At 33.5% G+C, this 17,711-nt stretch overlaps 1 protein-coding gene across 1 annotated transcript; it reads left to right on the top strand.

The window, feature by feature from the left end:
- The first annotated feature begins 614 nt into the window (after positions 1–614).
- LOC126978872 (uncharacterized protein DDB_G0283357-like) lies at positions 615–13,791 on the top strand. The gene is made up of 2 exons (XM_050827987.1): positions 615–761; positions 11,095–13,791. The coding sequence occupies exons 1-2, from the start codon at positions 747–749 to the stop codon at positions 13,717–13,719; spliced, it is 2,640 nt and encodes an 879-aa protein (XP_050683944.1). The 5' UTR covers positions 615–746; the 3' UTR covers positions 13,720–13,791.
- The last annotated feature ends 3,920 nt before the right edge of the window (positions 13,792–17,711 follow it).

The raw sequence follows: 17,711 nt of genomic DNA, 5'->3' as shown, positions 1-17,711 counted from the left end.
TAATAAACTATACTAACAGTTTACTATTATAAGCACAAACGCTATTATCCGATTAAAATTGCAAAGAGCGTAAAGAGAGTCGCTTTGAGGAAACCAATAAGATACCCGAAGCACGATTAATTTTACTAAGAAGCTGATGTGTTCGATTTTTGAAAACTCTACTTGATAAGAACGGCATTTATGTTCAGATTAGTTAACAACAGAGTCAACAGAGTGGAACATCTTACATAAAAACAGCCTATATCAACTTAAATTACTCTCAATCTTCGAGGCAAAGGATCTTCTATCTAATTTTTTTAATACACTATAGTATGTGGAAACTACAAACTTTCTTAAGGAAAAGTGCCTTATAAGAAAACATTCACAAAACGTTGAAATTAAGACTAAGTAAAATTTGTTTTAATTATGAGTTAGTTGTCTGCCGCATGTGTTTGTTGTTAATGTTTCTATTTCCCCCATGAGGCTGGCAACGCACAGTGTGAAGATCGGTATAAACTGCGATCTAAAAATATTCATAAAAATCATTTTATTTTTGTAGTTAAATGTAAGAAATGGAAAGAACCAGAAGCTGAACTCTTAAATAATAAGTTGCATCAATTTCGGGCAGCGATAGCGATAGCTTTCGGTCTGTCGTTAGTCATTACCGGTACCGGTTCATAGAGTGACCTTGTACTTGGAGCGACTCAAAGCGGCTCATCACTATATAAGTTAGATTTCGACATCTCGACGACACTGTGGCCCTCAAGATGTTCACAACTTGGGTGCGTAGCCTCTGCCTCTATACCACGTTAAATATTATCTGTGCTTCTTTTTACTCTGTGTCATTAGCATGTATGTGTGCATTGTGTAATTACACGTTAAACCGAGCTTAAATATGTGAGTTATTGGTGGAAAGTTTCTGGATTTTTTTGGCGCAGATAATATTTATCGTGAATTTATATATATCTATCTAGTAATTAGAAAATTGACCATTTTCCTTTCTTTTTCGTTAGTCCTTTTTTTTCGTTAATAATATCCAAAATTCCAAAAATGGTCAATTTTTATGTATTTCATTGTAACTGCTAAGAATGTTTCTATTATTTTATATCAGTTACATTAATATTGTGCTTAGCGAAAAATCTTTTAAAAATTCTCAATTTTATAAAAATCTATGCTCAATATTTTCCAGTTTAATTTCATTAACTCATGTTACCTAAAAAACTACAAATACCTAACCATTATATAAATATTATTGTCTAAATTAAAAACTATTAAGAATCGGTTATGTATGAGTATATAGAAATTTAATGTAGGCCTTTAGGCCTTCCATGTTACTTTAGATTAATAAGAAGAATACAGTACGTTATAATGTAAATAAAATAAACGGCAAGCTCAAGCTTGCAAATATTCGTTAAATTTAGTTCGTTAAAGTTACATTCGCAATTTTAGACGTATTTTTTTGTTTGTATATTAATTCAAAAACATTAAAACGTGAACTTTGATTTAGTAACATTTATTTGTTTTTAATATTCTTATGGAAATTTTCCGGTCATTCCCAAGATACCAAACTTACATACAACAACAAATAATACTAATAACCCCAAACTACCAAATTAATCTAAACTCTCTCATTAATGTATCAAAAGTTTAAGTTTAATAAAAACTAGTCGCCGAGTAAATAATTTATGAGTTATGTGTACCTTAAACTTGCCTTCAGAGTGTTATAATAAAACTTGGAATATCCACGAGCTTTAAAGCTTCTTACGTCATAGATTTGATTATCAGTTTACTGTTCTCTTAAGCTTAAAAACATATAAATTTTATTAATTTAACGATTAAATCACTGGAAGTGCTAACTTCTTACCTAAATATCAATCAATCACTGTATATTTCGTATTTTCTAATTAATAGATAAATTTTATAACATCTAAATGGTAAGAACTAGATTTAATTTCAATAAAATCAAAATAATTCATTAAAATACAATAATTAGATGAAATGTTAAAATTAAACAGAATATTATTCTGCTATTTGTATATTTCTGATATATGAAATATACTGGCCGTTCCCGCCCGCTTCCCTGGGCGAATTTAAAAAAAAAATTAAACAATAAAAAAAATAAGTATCCATAAACCATCTAGGATAAATTTCGCATCGAATGGTGGTAGTTTCATGACATATATAATTTTGGAATTCGCCAGAAACTGTCATAACCATAATGGTAACACCAGGAACAGACATAATCTTATGATGCCTACTACTCGGCTAAGTCGAGTTAGTAAGTCTTTTGTGGGGCGATGTATATGCTTTTACAACAAGATCCCAGAAAATGTTCAAAACAAATGTATTACGTTATTCAAAATAATTGTTAAAAACGTTTGTGTGGTAAAGGTTACTATAACATAAATGACTTTCTTAATGATACCACTGATTGGGAATGGAGTGACCGCCCTCAGGCTATTAAATTGTACAATATTACTTTGTAAACATATTTATTCGATGAAAAAAAAAAGCCCGCTGAGTTTGTTGCGCCCATTCTTCTCGGGTTTGAGGTATTCATTATGGAATGGGTGGTAGTTTTTGACTTTCAATTGATGTCACATCCTATTTTGAATAAAAATATTTGAATTTGGTATTTTTTGAGGCTCTTAAATAACCAATAATATGAAGACCTAGACTAAAAATTCGTTTCAATATATTTCTCAGAATATTCTTACCTTAATGTCATAAAATGCAAACAATCATAATGTTATGTAAATTAGTTTGTGGTTAAGCTAGGTTTAAGTAAATAATAGATTATCAGCGAAACGAGTATAAAAAGATTCAAATACAACACGTTGTGGCTTTTTTTACTTAAATATTGGATCGTTGCATGATGTAACTGTCGGTATTAGTACGGGATGTTTATCATTGATTTATCGGCTGACATAAATTTTAATCTGACTATAAGGATAATTCTTTATTATAACTCGCTAGGCGCGTTGAACAACTTCTGGTAGGGGAATACGTCATCAACATGTATTGACTTAAGTACATATTCAATATAAATGTATGTTAATTGTATCAGTTTTTGAGATATGTTTATGATAAGTATTTAGATCTGATTTTTTTTTAATTATTTGACCAGTGAAACGGTCTATTATTCTAAAGGGGCTGTATTATTGTGGTCCCTACGTAAATTCGCTATTGAACAACGCAAGACGTTACATATTTTACTTTGTATAAATTTTATAAAAAATAAATAAATAAATATAAACTTATTTATTTTGCCATGATCGAGTTACGTTCGTAAATAAAAACTGCAGTAGCGACATTCATTAAGTCCGACGAAGTAAAAGACAGACGATGAGGGTAGACCGATATACATGCCAACCCGCTATTGACATGAGTCATTCGAAATTCAGCCAATTAAAAAATACAGAATTTTTCAGGTGAAAAATACACGTCCTATAGGTATTTTTCGTCGTATAAAGAGTTTCGATTATTAGGGCTACGTTGCACTGGGACACCACTGGCTCAACCGTCGCCGCTACCAACAAAATGTGTACAACTCTATAGAGAGTTATTCATCTGGTGCCCGTTCAGTTACGCAACCAATTTGGAGGCGCAAACAGCTCGGACGGGTCATGATTCTGGTGTCGGTATGGTGTCTAGCTTGGTAGCTTTTTGCTCGTGGGGTCTAAGTGAAATATAGCCCTTATTGCCAAATGACAATTTGTTTGATACTATTTAATGATATGCAAAATAATACTGAAGCACTTGCCAATCATACACAGCAGGGTTCGTTTTTCCTTACGCCTTTGTTTTAAATATAGTTCTAGATAGTTCCTTATATCTAATATATAAAATTCTCGTGTCACGGTGTGCGGGACCGAACTCCTCCGAAACGGCTTGACCGATTTTTATGTAATTTTGAGTGCATATTGGGTAGGTTTGAGAATCGGACAACATCTATTTTTCATCCCCCTAATTGTTAAGGGTGGTCCCGAACGACACGAATTTTTTTTTTTTTTTGATTTTTTTTTTAATTTGTTTGATTATGAGTCAGCATTAAAAAATACATACAAGTTCAAATTTTCACCCATCTACTGGGTCAGCTAGTATTATATATAACTAGGGCCACGTCTAGATAGCACGTTTCGGCTTCTCTTTACAAACTTTTACAGTGCTGGCTATCAATATAAAATGTTTTGAGAGTAAATCATTATATTATCTAGTTCTCACATCAAATATGAAATCAACATTATATTATCAATATACTGTACTTTCGAAGCAAATAAACGTATCCAAATCGACCCAATATTTTGGTAGTTACTATCCCACAGAAAGATATACGTGAAATTTATAACATGACAAAAAATATGTATTTGCAATAGATTTGAATAACATATTACATGATCATTATCAAATCAATAGAAATCAATCAATAAAAGGCGTACACTTTTTTGAAGTGCCAGCAATCCTCTTGTGATTCCTCTGCTAATTGGCAGGAGAATGTGGGTGGCGGTTATCACTTAACATCAGGTGTCGCTCGTTTGTTCTCTCTTTTATAAAAAAAAAGTGAACCGAACCCTCTGATTCTTAATAACGCCTATTTTACTTTCACAAAAAAATGTAGAGAAAAAATAAAATATGTCATAAACATTCAATCAAGAAAGGCTGGCAACGCTCCTGTGATTCCTCTGGTGTTGCAATAGATTGTGGGCGGCGGTGATCACTTAACAACAGGTGACCCGTACGGTCGTTTGTCCTCCTATTCCATTAAAAAAAAAAAACTACATCTCAGATTATTAAGTTAAGTAGGCATCTATTCCTCCTTTCACTACTGTAAGTAATTGCTTCGAAGTAATGCACCTTGAAAGTTCATCCTGTTGAAATTCCACATTTGATTAACACATACGAGAAGTGACACATCGCACGTATAACTTCGGCCATAACCTATCTATCTATCTATATATATAAAAATGAATTGCTGTTCGTTAGTCACGCTAAAACTCGAGAACGGCTGGACCGATTAGGCAAATTTAGGTCTTGAATTATTTGTGGAAGTCCAGAGAAGGTTTAAAAGGAAGGAATAAATAAGAAAATGCTGCTAAATTAAATAAAAACAACAAATTTGTTTTTCCTGTGTAAATGTGTCCATACATAATTTCTATGAGATAATTTATTGACGCACGGTTTGACAGTTCTGCTGTGAAACAATTTCATTACGGCAGCAGGGTGCATATTTTACAAATTCATATAAAAACATTATTTTATTTATTATATACAGAACAACGTCTGTCGGGTCAGCTAGTTTAATATATTTTTTTATGTTAATAGCAGAAAAACACAAATCAATAATTGTCGAATTATGGTGATGAATGCTGATGATACGAGATCACAATTTAAAGAGTCATTATATAGAATCTCTTTTAAAGTTTTGAAATATCTGTGCTTAAATGCTTTTTTTTCGTCGGTTAGACCAATATAATATGATAAGAGAGCTTAAGGCGACACTAAATGCCGGCGACCTTGAGCGATATGAGTTCACGGCTCCTATGTAACAAAGCCAATATTTTCAAAATTCTTGCGTCGAAAATTTAATATTTTAACAGGCGCAAACAGTTTAATTGCTTACAATCCTCATTATTGATTACTAATCTTAATAAATGTACCAACACAAAAAAGTAAAAGCTATAAGAACAACTTTTATGAGAGCAGTATACTAAACAAATGCATCATGCCGAGAAAAAACTTGTTTAACTGCAAACAAAACTGGTAATTCATAATTGCTCTGGAGTGTTAAGTTTAACTAACAGCAAGCATTAGCAACCTACAAGTAAGACTTAAGGGTATGTGTAACAGGATAAAGTAGTGTTCATAGCTCCAAGTGTTATATTTTCACCACAAAACTTGTCTAAAAACACCTTGTTTGCGTGTTTTCTGCTTACTCTTCGCCTTAAGGTCTTTACATTTTATGATTTCAAAAAGTGATTTTTATGATTTTCACAGCGATTTTATTTCTAAGCGGCTATTCTCAACAAAAACTTTTTTGGTTATTTAAAACCGTTCCTAAAAATCAACACCATTAAATTATTTGACTCATTATAATTACAAGAATGATTAAGTTTTAGAACTTAGTTACATCATGTAGAGCCATATTGCCCAGTGGTTATCAACATTATAACCACTGAGCTACAAGTCCGGGGCCCGAATCCCGGCACGTGCAAATATTTATATGGTGAATATAAATGTATATGAAAATATTTACGTATGTACGTATTTATGTAACGTATTTCATCTATTGTATATACCTACCTAAGTATCTATCCCTATCATTGCATTGTTAGTTATTGGCAGTGCCTATTATTTAAGGGGCTAGATAATTTGTGTACAAAATGTATCATTTTTATTATAATATAATATAATACTAAAATAAATTTCAAATTATGTCTGCAAAACCAAAATTAAAAATGTTCAAAACCTCCAATGTCTGTATCATCTTTATCATTTGTGCTTCTAAAGCAAATAAACGTATGCAAACGTCACAGAAAGATACGCGTGAAACTTATAACATGACAAAAAATATATTATATTTGCAATAAATTCGAATGATAAATGGTCGGACTTACCAACGCCCTTTATATTTAATAAAATGTTGTATTGATAACATCTTATTGTGTATTCGCATAGTTCAATAATACCAGTATTCTATTTTTGCAAAACAAGTTTCCTTATTCGGGGAATCTAAGAAAATAATTTATATACATTCTTTAAATTGGTTGTGTTATAAATTTATAAATGGTTTTTGTTACGTTGTTTGAATTATAATATTGATTACTTGAATTTAAAATAATATTAAGGCTTTTATATCTTGTGAAATAATTAAATGACACAGTTTATAGAAATATACTTACTGGTAACAATAATTGTATGAGAGGTTGGAATCTACTGTGATATAGACAGCACCAAGATGCCCGACATGCACGGCCTTACAAATAAACGTGGTTTAAAGTTATAACTGAGAATAAAGCAAGAATATGCAAAATGTTGACTATATAGCTGACAAAAATGTAAATACAACGATAATTCTGTAGTTTTTCGAATGTCAAGCAACCTTCCATATACACGTTGATGAATATAAAAAGAAACGCTATGCGTCCGTATAAGCCAATCATAAGCAAGATGTATTTTTGTAAATATTTACCATATTCTTGGTTAATTCTCAGATTTAAATTTATTCCAATGTTATTAAGTGTAAGGCCGGCAGATCATATTAGGGCATTCGAACGTATAAACAACTACATTAAGACAGTTACAGGTGTGTGCAATGATTATTTGTCAACAATTGGCTTATCGCATAAAAATGTCATACATTTTTTCACGGACGAGTAAAAAATAAGGACTCGGTGTCACCTTACATAACAGTGAGGCACCAAAACAAGCCGGTAAATACATAGCCCCACGCATACACTTACACTAATACAAACCGATTGGCCGCCATTATGAGATTTGCCATCGTCTGTGACAGATCAGTTTGCGTCGCAGTAAAATATTTTAAAAATGCCGCCGTGCGTTGTAAAAAAGTGTAAAAACAATACTATAAAAATATTTTTGTGGATATATGATTATTTAAGGGAGATAAAATTGTGAACTGGTTTACCCCGTAACCGCACACACACTAGCATAAATGTGCTTCACTTGCTAATATCACGGCGCGGAGTCCTTCTTTTTTTACTAGTCCGTGACATTTGGTTTTATTTATACCAAAGTTCAAAATGTTATTTATTATCTAGCCCATTGCAAACAAGATTAAAGCCCCATTTATATTATTATTATTATGGGATATATTTTATTGATAATTAATAAAGCATACAGAACGGACTCATTGTTCACTATTTAGCTGTGAAGTAAATAAACTAGCAGGAATGTTTTATATAAATATATTGAACTTCCATCCATTTATTTTCTCTTTCTAGTCTTATTATAGTATTCGGATTAACCCACGCGCCAACATCGCTGTCATTCATGTCAAATGTTTGCTTTCGGGCACTTATAGACACAGCTACTTAGTACTTAGGATAGAGTCAATATTATATTTCATAAGGTTTCATTAAGTCATGAATTAACTTTGAATAACGACAATTCTCTCTAGTTATAACCCTATATAAATAATTTAAAAAATATATAATGTTAACTCAAATGAAATCGAAGATATTTTAATTCATATGTAATTTACACATTACACTTGAAATATTTTTTTTTCATATATTAAGAAAGCAGTTTTCCTTAGAAAAGAACTGGCAAGAAACTCTAATGTTGCTCTTTTCAAAACATATTAGGTATTACAAGTTCTTATTTTTAATTTCAATTACAATATATTATGCAAAGTGATGCAACAGATAGGCTCAAACGTCAAATACTAAATGGCTTACATGAGTAAGTCAAAGAAAAAGTAAATTAATAATTAAAAACACAAGAGTTGTTGAGTCCGTAGATGTATCAATCCACACATACCGTAAATAAATAAAGGCATTATGTGAGCCTTTTATTAGCTATTATTAAATAGATATATAATAAATTTTATCTTAAAAATTCTAACTAAATAAAAGAAAAAAAAACATTAAGCAGACCCGGTTACAAGATCATCCAGCCACCACAAGTAGCGCCCGTTCACGTGCATATCGTATGGACCAGCCATCGCCTCCTTCGATGATATTTTAGGGAAGGGAATGACCCACCCCGCGAATTTTTTCAAATCTAAGTGAACTAAAAAACCTTAAATTGAACTTGGAATATTTAGTCTAAACCAAAAATGTTAAACAGTCTTGAAAATAAACACGGGAAATGTCTATTTGTAAACATTTTGCATATTCTTGGATTATTCCCAGGTGCAACTTTATACCAAGTTTATTTTTAAGGCAGTTAAATTTTGATTTTGTGCAAAACCATTTCTGAATTTTATGAAATAAGTACCAATACGGGCAATGGCAATTTTACAATTATATATTTTTAAGATCGCAGATTTAAACTGTACTATACTAATATGGGCACAATGTACGTCTTTGAGACATGTTTTGTTTTAATAAATTAGCAATAATGTCGGAATAAGACAAAATAGCTACGCTGTATTTAATGCAGTTTTCTCTTATGTATTTTGATAAAATATCCGTAGCAAAATTCGTAACTTACTGATAACAACGTCAACGAAATCTACGTGGGCATAGACGGGGCGCCCGCATGTAATAAATATATAAAATGCATTTTGAATTTATCTACCCATACCCTACCGATTCATGTTATAAAAGTATAGGGTTTACTTTATCTTCCGGCTTTACAATTTCTACTTCAACGCTGATTATAGGTACTTTTATAAAATACTAGCTGACCCGACAGACGTTGTTCTAAACATCATAAATAAAATACTGTTTTTTATGAATTTGTCAAGAATATATTTCATAACATCAAGAATTATTTCGAAAAATAAGCTCCATATTTTTATAGTGACTAGCTAACCCAGCAAACGTTGTATTGCCGATATTAAAATCGCGATACAAAAGTAACTGTTGATCTAGATGGGTGAAAATTTGAAGTGGTATGTATTTTTTAATGCTGACTCATAATCAAACTTAAACTAAATTAAAAAAAAATGTCAAAAAAATTAAAAAAAAATCGTGTGGACCACCCTTAACATTTAGGGGGATGAAAAATAGATGCTTTCCGATTCTCAGACCTACCTAATATGCACTCAAAATTTCATGGGAATCGGTCAAGCCGTTTCGGAGGAGTTCCAAGTTTAACACCATGACACGAGGATTTTATATATTAGATAAACTTCAGACATTTAACCACGTATTTATTTGCAGAGAGTTTTTTATAATTAAATTATTTGAAAAATATGCACTACTTGATAGTTTTTTATTACGGTTAAAAAGCATTGTTGGATGTTATCATTACGCAAGTTGGCTGGGCTACATTAGGTCAATGAACTTACTGGTTATTCAAATTTCTCCATAAGTGCATATTGGGCAACTGCAGCAATGACCTGTGATATGAGACGAAGCTAGTTCAATCACAACGTGAGCTTAAATAAATCAAATCACAGTAGACCTTCAAAGGAAATAGATATTTTTAATTGATGTTGATGTACTGAATTTTACACACACGCAAATTATTATCGAGATTAGCGCAAAAGTAGAATGTTTTATTAATTATTGTAGTTTATTAATCTCAGCGCGACACGGCGAAATTGCGGATAACAGCTAGTACTAATACTAATATAAATAAGATAATAGCTCTGTTACTCTTTCATAACAAAACTACAAACCCAATATTGATGAAACTTATAGTTATCGTATGGTATGGAGAATGACTATATGTAGGCATTTTTTATTTTCTCAAAATTGATTCCTTTAGAATTCTTTTTGATGTCATTTCTAATAACTACTAGATACTACTACCGCTTCGGAAACAATTGGCGCCTCTGAGAGAGAAGAACCGGCGCAAGAAACTCTCCCAGCATTCTTTTTTTGCGCCCTTTTCAATAAAAATATTCAATATTGTACAATCATTTCAATCGCTATAAAATAATCACAATCTGGTCCCAGGCTGTCCGATCATTTAGATATTCAACAGTGGAGTAATAGGATGTAAATTTTAATACTGAACTTTGATTAATTTCCTGAGACGAAGATGAAGAAAGGAATATAACCATACTCTACAGAGGTGGATGAAGTCGTAGGCGAGAGTTTAGTATTGAATGTTTCTCTTTGAGCTGTTCACATGGCTCAACACTGAAATATTTTATATCAAAATAGCTAAAGTAATTTAAGTAGCAATACAGGGTTTCAACAGTTTACGAGTGAAACATGTTGAACTTTATTATTTTTGTTGTTCGCTGTTATTAGCGATGTTATGAAAGAACGTGTTTTCTACCCTCGTGTTACGCGTTGTCGCGTGTGCTAGCGGTGGCAGGGATTCCCGACTGCACAATAAACAAATTAATTACAATATTCAATGAGTTGTAATATAATAAGGACATCTATCTTGGAATTTCTTATTATTCTTACTTATTGATGTAATTACTCGTATTAATTAATAAACACACTACAGATTTTATTTTATTGTCTACAGGTATTTGCTATTGCTCTCGGAACAGCGGTGACCGCTGATCTTGGCTATGAGTACAAAGCTCCAACAACATCCTTTGGTACTTACCAATATGGAGGTAACAGATACAGCACCGGCTATGGCAGTAGTTTGAACCCTGGCTACGGTTCCTATAAAGTATTTAGCCAAGTACCTGCAGTAACACCAGCAACTGGATCAAGTGGATCGTACTTCAACAATCGTGGAACTAAGACTGTGTCTAGCTACAACACATTTGGATCAGGATTTCCTACTGGTTCTAGCTCATTTGGAACAGGCAATAAATACGCGTTTGGTACAGGATCTAATCGCTACAATACTGGTTACTACACTGGCCAAAATACTGGTTACAACTCTGGCGCAGCTAGCAGTGCTACTGGATCAAACTACGGGTCCAGCTCTGGATCAAATTACAATACATTTGCGACTCAGGGAACGACCGGTTCCAACTACAACACGGGTTCCAATTCCAATTATAACACTGCTGGTAGTTCAGCTGGGTCTAACTACAATGTAGCCTCACAAGGTGTTGGCTCAAACTACAATGTAGCCTCAACAGGTATTGGCTCAAACTACAACGGATTTGGATCCGGTGTGGGTACTGCGAGCCAGAGCTCTTCTGGACACCAGCTGACTGAGTACGAAACCACTTTCCAAAACACATATGACACAAGTGGTTTGGACAAAATAGGTAGCTATTACGAGACCATCAGTGCTGCCAATCATTTCCAGTCCTCAGGACAGTCGTCAGGTACACAGCAAGAGTATTATGTCCAACAATCACAGCAGCCAGCCCAAGTTTTTAAGCACTTTTACTATTTAGCTGCTCCCGAAGAACCTGAGCCAGTCAAACAACGCCAACCAATAGTCTTGCCTCCACCACAGAAACACTACAAGGTTATTTTCATAAAGGCACCAACTCAACCCGCTCCAGCTCCTCAGATCATTCCAGTGTCACCACAAAATGAAGAGAAGACTATTGTCTACGTTCTTGTCAAGAAACCAGAGGATGTAAAGAATGTTGTTCTTCCTAAATTCGAAACAAAGGCGCCAACAAAGCCTGAAGTATTCTTTATTAAATACAACGATAAACTCGATTCTCAATCGTTAATTAACAACATCGTGAGTGACTACAACAAGGGAGGTATCCAAGCATCTTTTTCTGATTTAAACCTTGGAAATGATAAGGGATCTCCTTATATTGCTTCTTCTTCTAGCTCTTCTGGTATAGACTCGCAGAATGCAGGAGCTATTAATACAGTTGTAGGAGCTTCACCCAGTTCTTCTTTTACCAGCATCGGTAATGATGGCTCTGCTGGAAGTATCATTGATGATAGCTCAAGCACATTTCTTACGTCAACGTCAAACGGAGGCGCCGGACCAATTTCTGCAAACCCATTAAGCACAAACACTGGCAGTACTGTATTTTCGTCTAGTTCTGTAAATTCCTTTGATAAAGACTCAAATGTTAATGATGGAACTAGCAGTCTCTCTCAAACATCTTCAGTAAATGAATACTCTTCTAGTTCAAACAGCAACTCGGACAATACTCAAACAGTATCAAGTTCTTCTAGTTCAAGCTCTGACAGTCAAAGTTCTCAACAGGGTGCCATTGATTCCATTTTCAATAACAGATTTGGATCGGAATCTAACAGTAACGTTGCATCCGTCAGTTCAGAAAGCGACGAGTCTAACGCTTCAGATAACGCCGCTATAGGTGAAGAAAAGGTTGAAAATGGGGACAAAACTGAATATACCATTGAAAAAGTTTCAGATGAAGTAGCTACCGTATCTACTGGACCAGCAGTAGGATCCGTACAATTTGATGAATTAAATTCAGATAAGACAAATACGGCATCAGGCTTCAACACTGTTACAATTGCATCAGTCAACAAGGAATCAGCGGCTTCAACTTTTGATAACAAACCAAGCACAAGTTTTGGATTTGGCAGCAAACCAAGTGTAAGTTTCGGAACCAACTATAACACTTTAAACACTGGCAACCAAATAAATAATAATGCTCAAACACTGAACTCTGCAACTGGTTACAACACTGAGTTCAACAAAGTTAGTGAATCTGGATCCTCGGGTTTAAGTACAGGGGGTTCGTCCTCAGGCAGCTCATTCAGCACAAGTAATTTATCTGGAAATTCCGGCTACAGTTCTGACTCCGTCAACAAGAACTTTGTTGATGCAAACAAACAAACAGTTAGTTTTGGAACAAACTACAATAGATACGGCTATCCTCAACCATTAGGAATTGGAAATGGTTACAACACATACAACAAATACAGTCAGTATGGAAGTTCATACTCAGGCAAACCCACTGTTAGTTTCGGCACTAACTATTCTAAGTTTGGCTCCGGATTCAACCAAGTATATAATAACGGCCTTACGTCGTCTGGTTCTTCTGGATCATCATCTGGAAGCACTTTTGGTACTGGATCTTCTAGCGGTACTACTGTCTCCACCGATGGTAATGGTTCCTCCGGAAACTCGGGGCTCGCGAAATATGGATCAACATCGACAAGATACGAAGGAAGCTCCCTCTCCACAAGTCAAGGTGTTCCTTATCAAACCTACGGACCACCTCAATTTAAAGTATTGTAGATTGTAATGAAATAGTTTTGTGACGAAAACGAGAAATGCTTGTAATGTGTAATAAATGTAAGAAGTCCCGTTTTAATTGTTTTATTTTATCATATAATTTGCCCGAAGGCTTCATCGACCTTTTGCGGTTGTTGGATACTACGATTTTCACATTAAGATCTCAATCAAGTACTTAAGTTATTAATTCTAATATTTTTATCAAAATATATAATAATATATATTATATTTTGGTGTGTGTATATAAATATGAATTACGTGAATGTCCTCCTAAAGTCAATTATTGTGAAAGAGGTAATATTAAATACCGGAAATGGATAAAGAATGGAGACATCACTTCTATCACTTAAAAATAAATAATTAATTAAAATAAAGTATCATAAGTACAAGTGTAGCTTATAGATCCATTATTAGCTGTAGCTTGCCATACATAATTTGTAGTTTGATATAAAAAGAATTTAAATCTATTGTTAATTAATTGTACAATACAAAATTACTTTATGATAATTTTAATTTAATATTAGATGTAAAAACATTCAATAAATAAATGTGTAATGTGTCTCTGGTCTTTTTTAATTCAAGCAAAGCGAAATTTTTGATCGTGATAGTTGTAACACTTTGCAAAGATTGTTTAAATATTATATAAAAAACTAAAACTGTAAATATTGATCGACTTATGAGACATAGAGTTCCCTAACTTTTCCATCGACGATTGCAGAAGGAGGCAGAAGTGAAAACGTGTCAGGACGAAGAAGAAAGTAGGAAATGCAATTATTATTCTATATTTATAAAGTTGTAACAAGTCGAATCAAAATTGGTTTATTATATTAAAAAATTACACTTTTGAATATCAAAATTTATATTTAATGAATTATTTATCACCACATTGGAAAAGGTTGAGCTTTAAATAGAAGTTGTAACAAACACATTAAATATTTTTTTAAATCTTGTCTGTGTAAAGTGGTGCAATAGAAATACTGAAACTCACACAAGTAAATAAACCATATTAGCAAAAGGTACACGATCCGATATTATCAAACCATACTAAATATCATCACCTTATGGAGTTTCTCTCTAAATAAGTAAACTCTATTTACGAAAAGAATAAGAGACAACTCAATCTTGGAAAAGAAAAAAATTTAACTTGACGGTATATCGGTCCACTTAATACTTTTGGTCAACGAGTGCAATATTAAAAAACTAATATTCACTTAGTTACTTAAGCTTGGTTGCTATTGAAATAAAAGTTATGGTATTATGTAAGAAAAACATGTATTTTCTTATATTCTTATAAATAATAATATAGGTATTAGGCTAAAGTGTTTATCACCAGCAATAATCAGCATAATTTGTTGACGTAAATATGTCTACCAACATATATATTTCTACTCAATTCTACGAGTTATGCAGCCGTTATAAGATGAATAATTGCGATGTATTTCCAGAATGCATGCGGAAAGAATTCACCTTGAACTTGTAGTAAATACGCATGCAACTCAAAAACAATGATAAACCAGAGATAATAATATTACATTCGAAAAAAAAACACACCACTTAAAATTATCTTTGGGGCATACGTAATAACAGATTTTTAAATGCATATGACTACATGGTAAGAAATACCGGAAAAACAGTCTTTAAATTTTTCACTATTTCGTCCACCTTTCAAAGTTATACCTGAGAATAAACCAAGAATATGCAAAATGTTTACGAATAGACATTTGCATTATTCGGACGGATACTATTTATTTGCAAAGCTGCTCCACATTCGGAAAACTTGCGAATTATCATTGTATTGACAGTGCTTTCAACGATATAGACAACATTTTAAAGCTAAACTTCAATCGGTTTTGAATGAAACCTTCAATTAAGATAAAATATTGGCACGATTCAGAAACTTACTAGAAACATAAGGATCCATACAATCTGTATGGCAACGTGTCATGTACACCTATGATAGTCGTTAGTATTTTCCGTTGAAAATTAACGATGCATTCCAACATCAATAAAAACTACACTAAATTCATTCAGAAAGCATTCCAATTGATTACAATTTTCAAGCTATTTACAGCATGCGTAGTTCATAACGCTGTCCGACGTCAGAGGGATATATCGGAACCATTGCTTGCAATTGTATTTGGCACCTCACCGGTATTTTAATGGCTAATAATTGCTCATCCGCATACTTGTGTGGCATATCTTGATTTATCGAGCCTGATCGCGCAAATTTAATTTTAACTGGTAATGCGCTTAGACAGTGCCGCACTTAGACAGAGGCACCGTATAAAATTTAAAAAGTTGACATGGACGTTTGCAAGATGACGGCAACTTACTGTCTCCATGCATACCTTTCAGTTCCTTTCCTTGCTACCATTTCGCTGAAGTAAAAATATTGATTAAATACACGCGTCCTACTGAACTAGCATGCGCAGTACGAGTAAATTATCTCTACCCATTATCTCATGTTATCTCTACGTATCTTATTGAAGCTAACATGGTTGCATTTTAAGAAATTTATTTTGACATATGCGTGGTGTTTCTCTCTACGAACACTAACATGACAACGTAATTTTCTTAGATTATACCGAATCATGACAATTAATATAGAGTTATTAGTCGTCCTACAATCTTGTGGACGAGATCGTTTAAAGAAGATATTTTAAAGTAACTACGATGGCAGTCCCTTATTATAACAATATCTTATGCGTATACGAAGAGATAGAGTCGTGTAAAATACAACGTAGAAGTATAAAAGATGTGGGCGATCCCTTTGATTTAGGCGATGGAGAACTCCAGTCGCTCTGGCGGATCTCTAACGGCCGTTCCCAATATTCAGTCTATGTCTTACTTGAGATAAAAATCGTAACCATCGTTGGCTTTTCTGTCCCAATAAACTTATCGACGGTAACTCACCTTATCCGTACACGCTGTCTCTCAATTTGACGACGTATAGCTTACCAGCGATAGAAGTTTGTATGGAAATTTCAATTCACGCGTACTATAATATAAGGCGATAAGAATGACTTTTCGGGTATATTGGGTCAGCTTCAGATTATTGAAAGATTAGTACTGACAGTAGAAGGTAGTAATTTATCTCTATCTGTAGATAGTATATTGGGAACGGCCATAAGACGAGGATTTGGAGCCTAAGACATTCGACTGCCTGCCTATCCCCCATATGAAATTAGAATAAATATATATTGATGAAGAAATCCTATTTTGATGATTAAATGCTTTTCAGAAAGTATTTGACATACGTATATCGATATAATCTATAAAGATTTCTTTTTCTTTAAGAGGTACGGAATGTATGTGTATATGAATATTCACATAAAACTTAAGAACCGTTAGCCGAATTGCAATGAAACTTTCCACACACATAAAGGACAAAATGACCACTCTGATGTTAGTGGCGGATATGTGTCGCTGGTAGTAGTCATTTTTAACCATAGGTCTCATGGTTATATATGGTTACACTGGTAAATGCGGACGAAATCGCGAGTAACAGCTAGTCATACTTTAAATTTAAGCCGTTATGTGTATCCGGTTACAGCTATTATTATAATATATTAATTACTTAAATATTTGTCACCTTTAGTCGTCCATCTTTGAACGTCGTCCGCTATGTCAATAAGTAATTAAAATTGCACTAAAATAATGTAGGACTGCAATACTGCGTACATTCCACGCTTAAGTAGGGAATATAACGTGGCTTACAGACCCAGCGATCCCTGCATATCCCTATGTTGCCCCCTCAGTATATTATGTAGGCACCTATGCATAATTCACAAATGTCAAATTTTAACCGGAATGTCAGATCAAGTTATTATTATAAGTGAATATTGAATATCCCGGCGGCCTTGTCTCGTTCGATTCCCATCCTGTACTGCTTCTGATAGTAAGTTTGATAGCCCGCATCGTTTGTGAATGGGATGTATATATAGAGGCAGTTGGACGTGATGGTTTAATCTGCCAAGATGTACTGATGCACTTTC

The sequence above is a fragment of the Leptidea sinapis genome, chromosome Z, assembly GCF_905404315.1.
Source record: "Leptidea sinapis chromosome Z, ilLepSina1.1, whole genome shotgun sequence".
In the NCBI taxonomy this organism is placed as follows: Eukaryota; Metazoa; Arthropoda; class Insecta; order Lepidoptera; family Pieridae; genus Leptidea; species Leptidea sinapis.
This window is presented reverse-complemented; position numbering and strand designations above follow the sequence as displayed.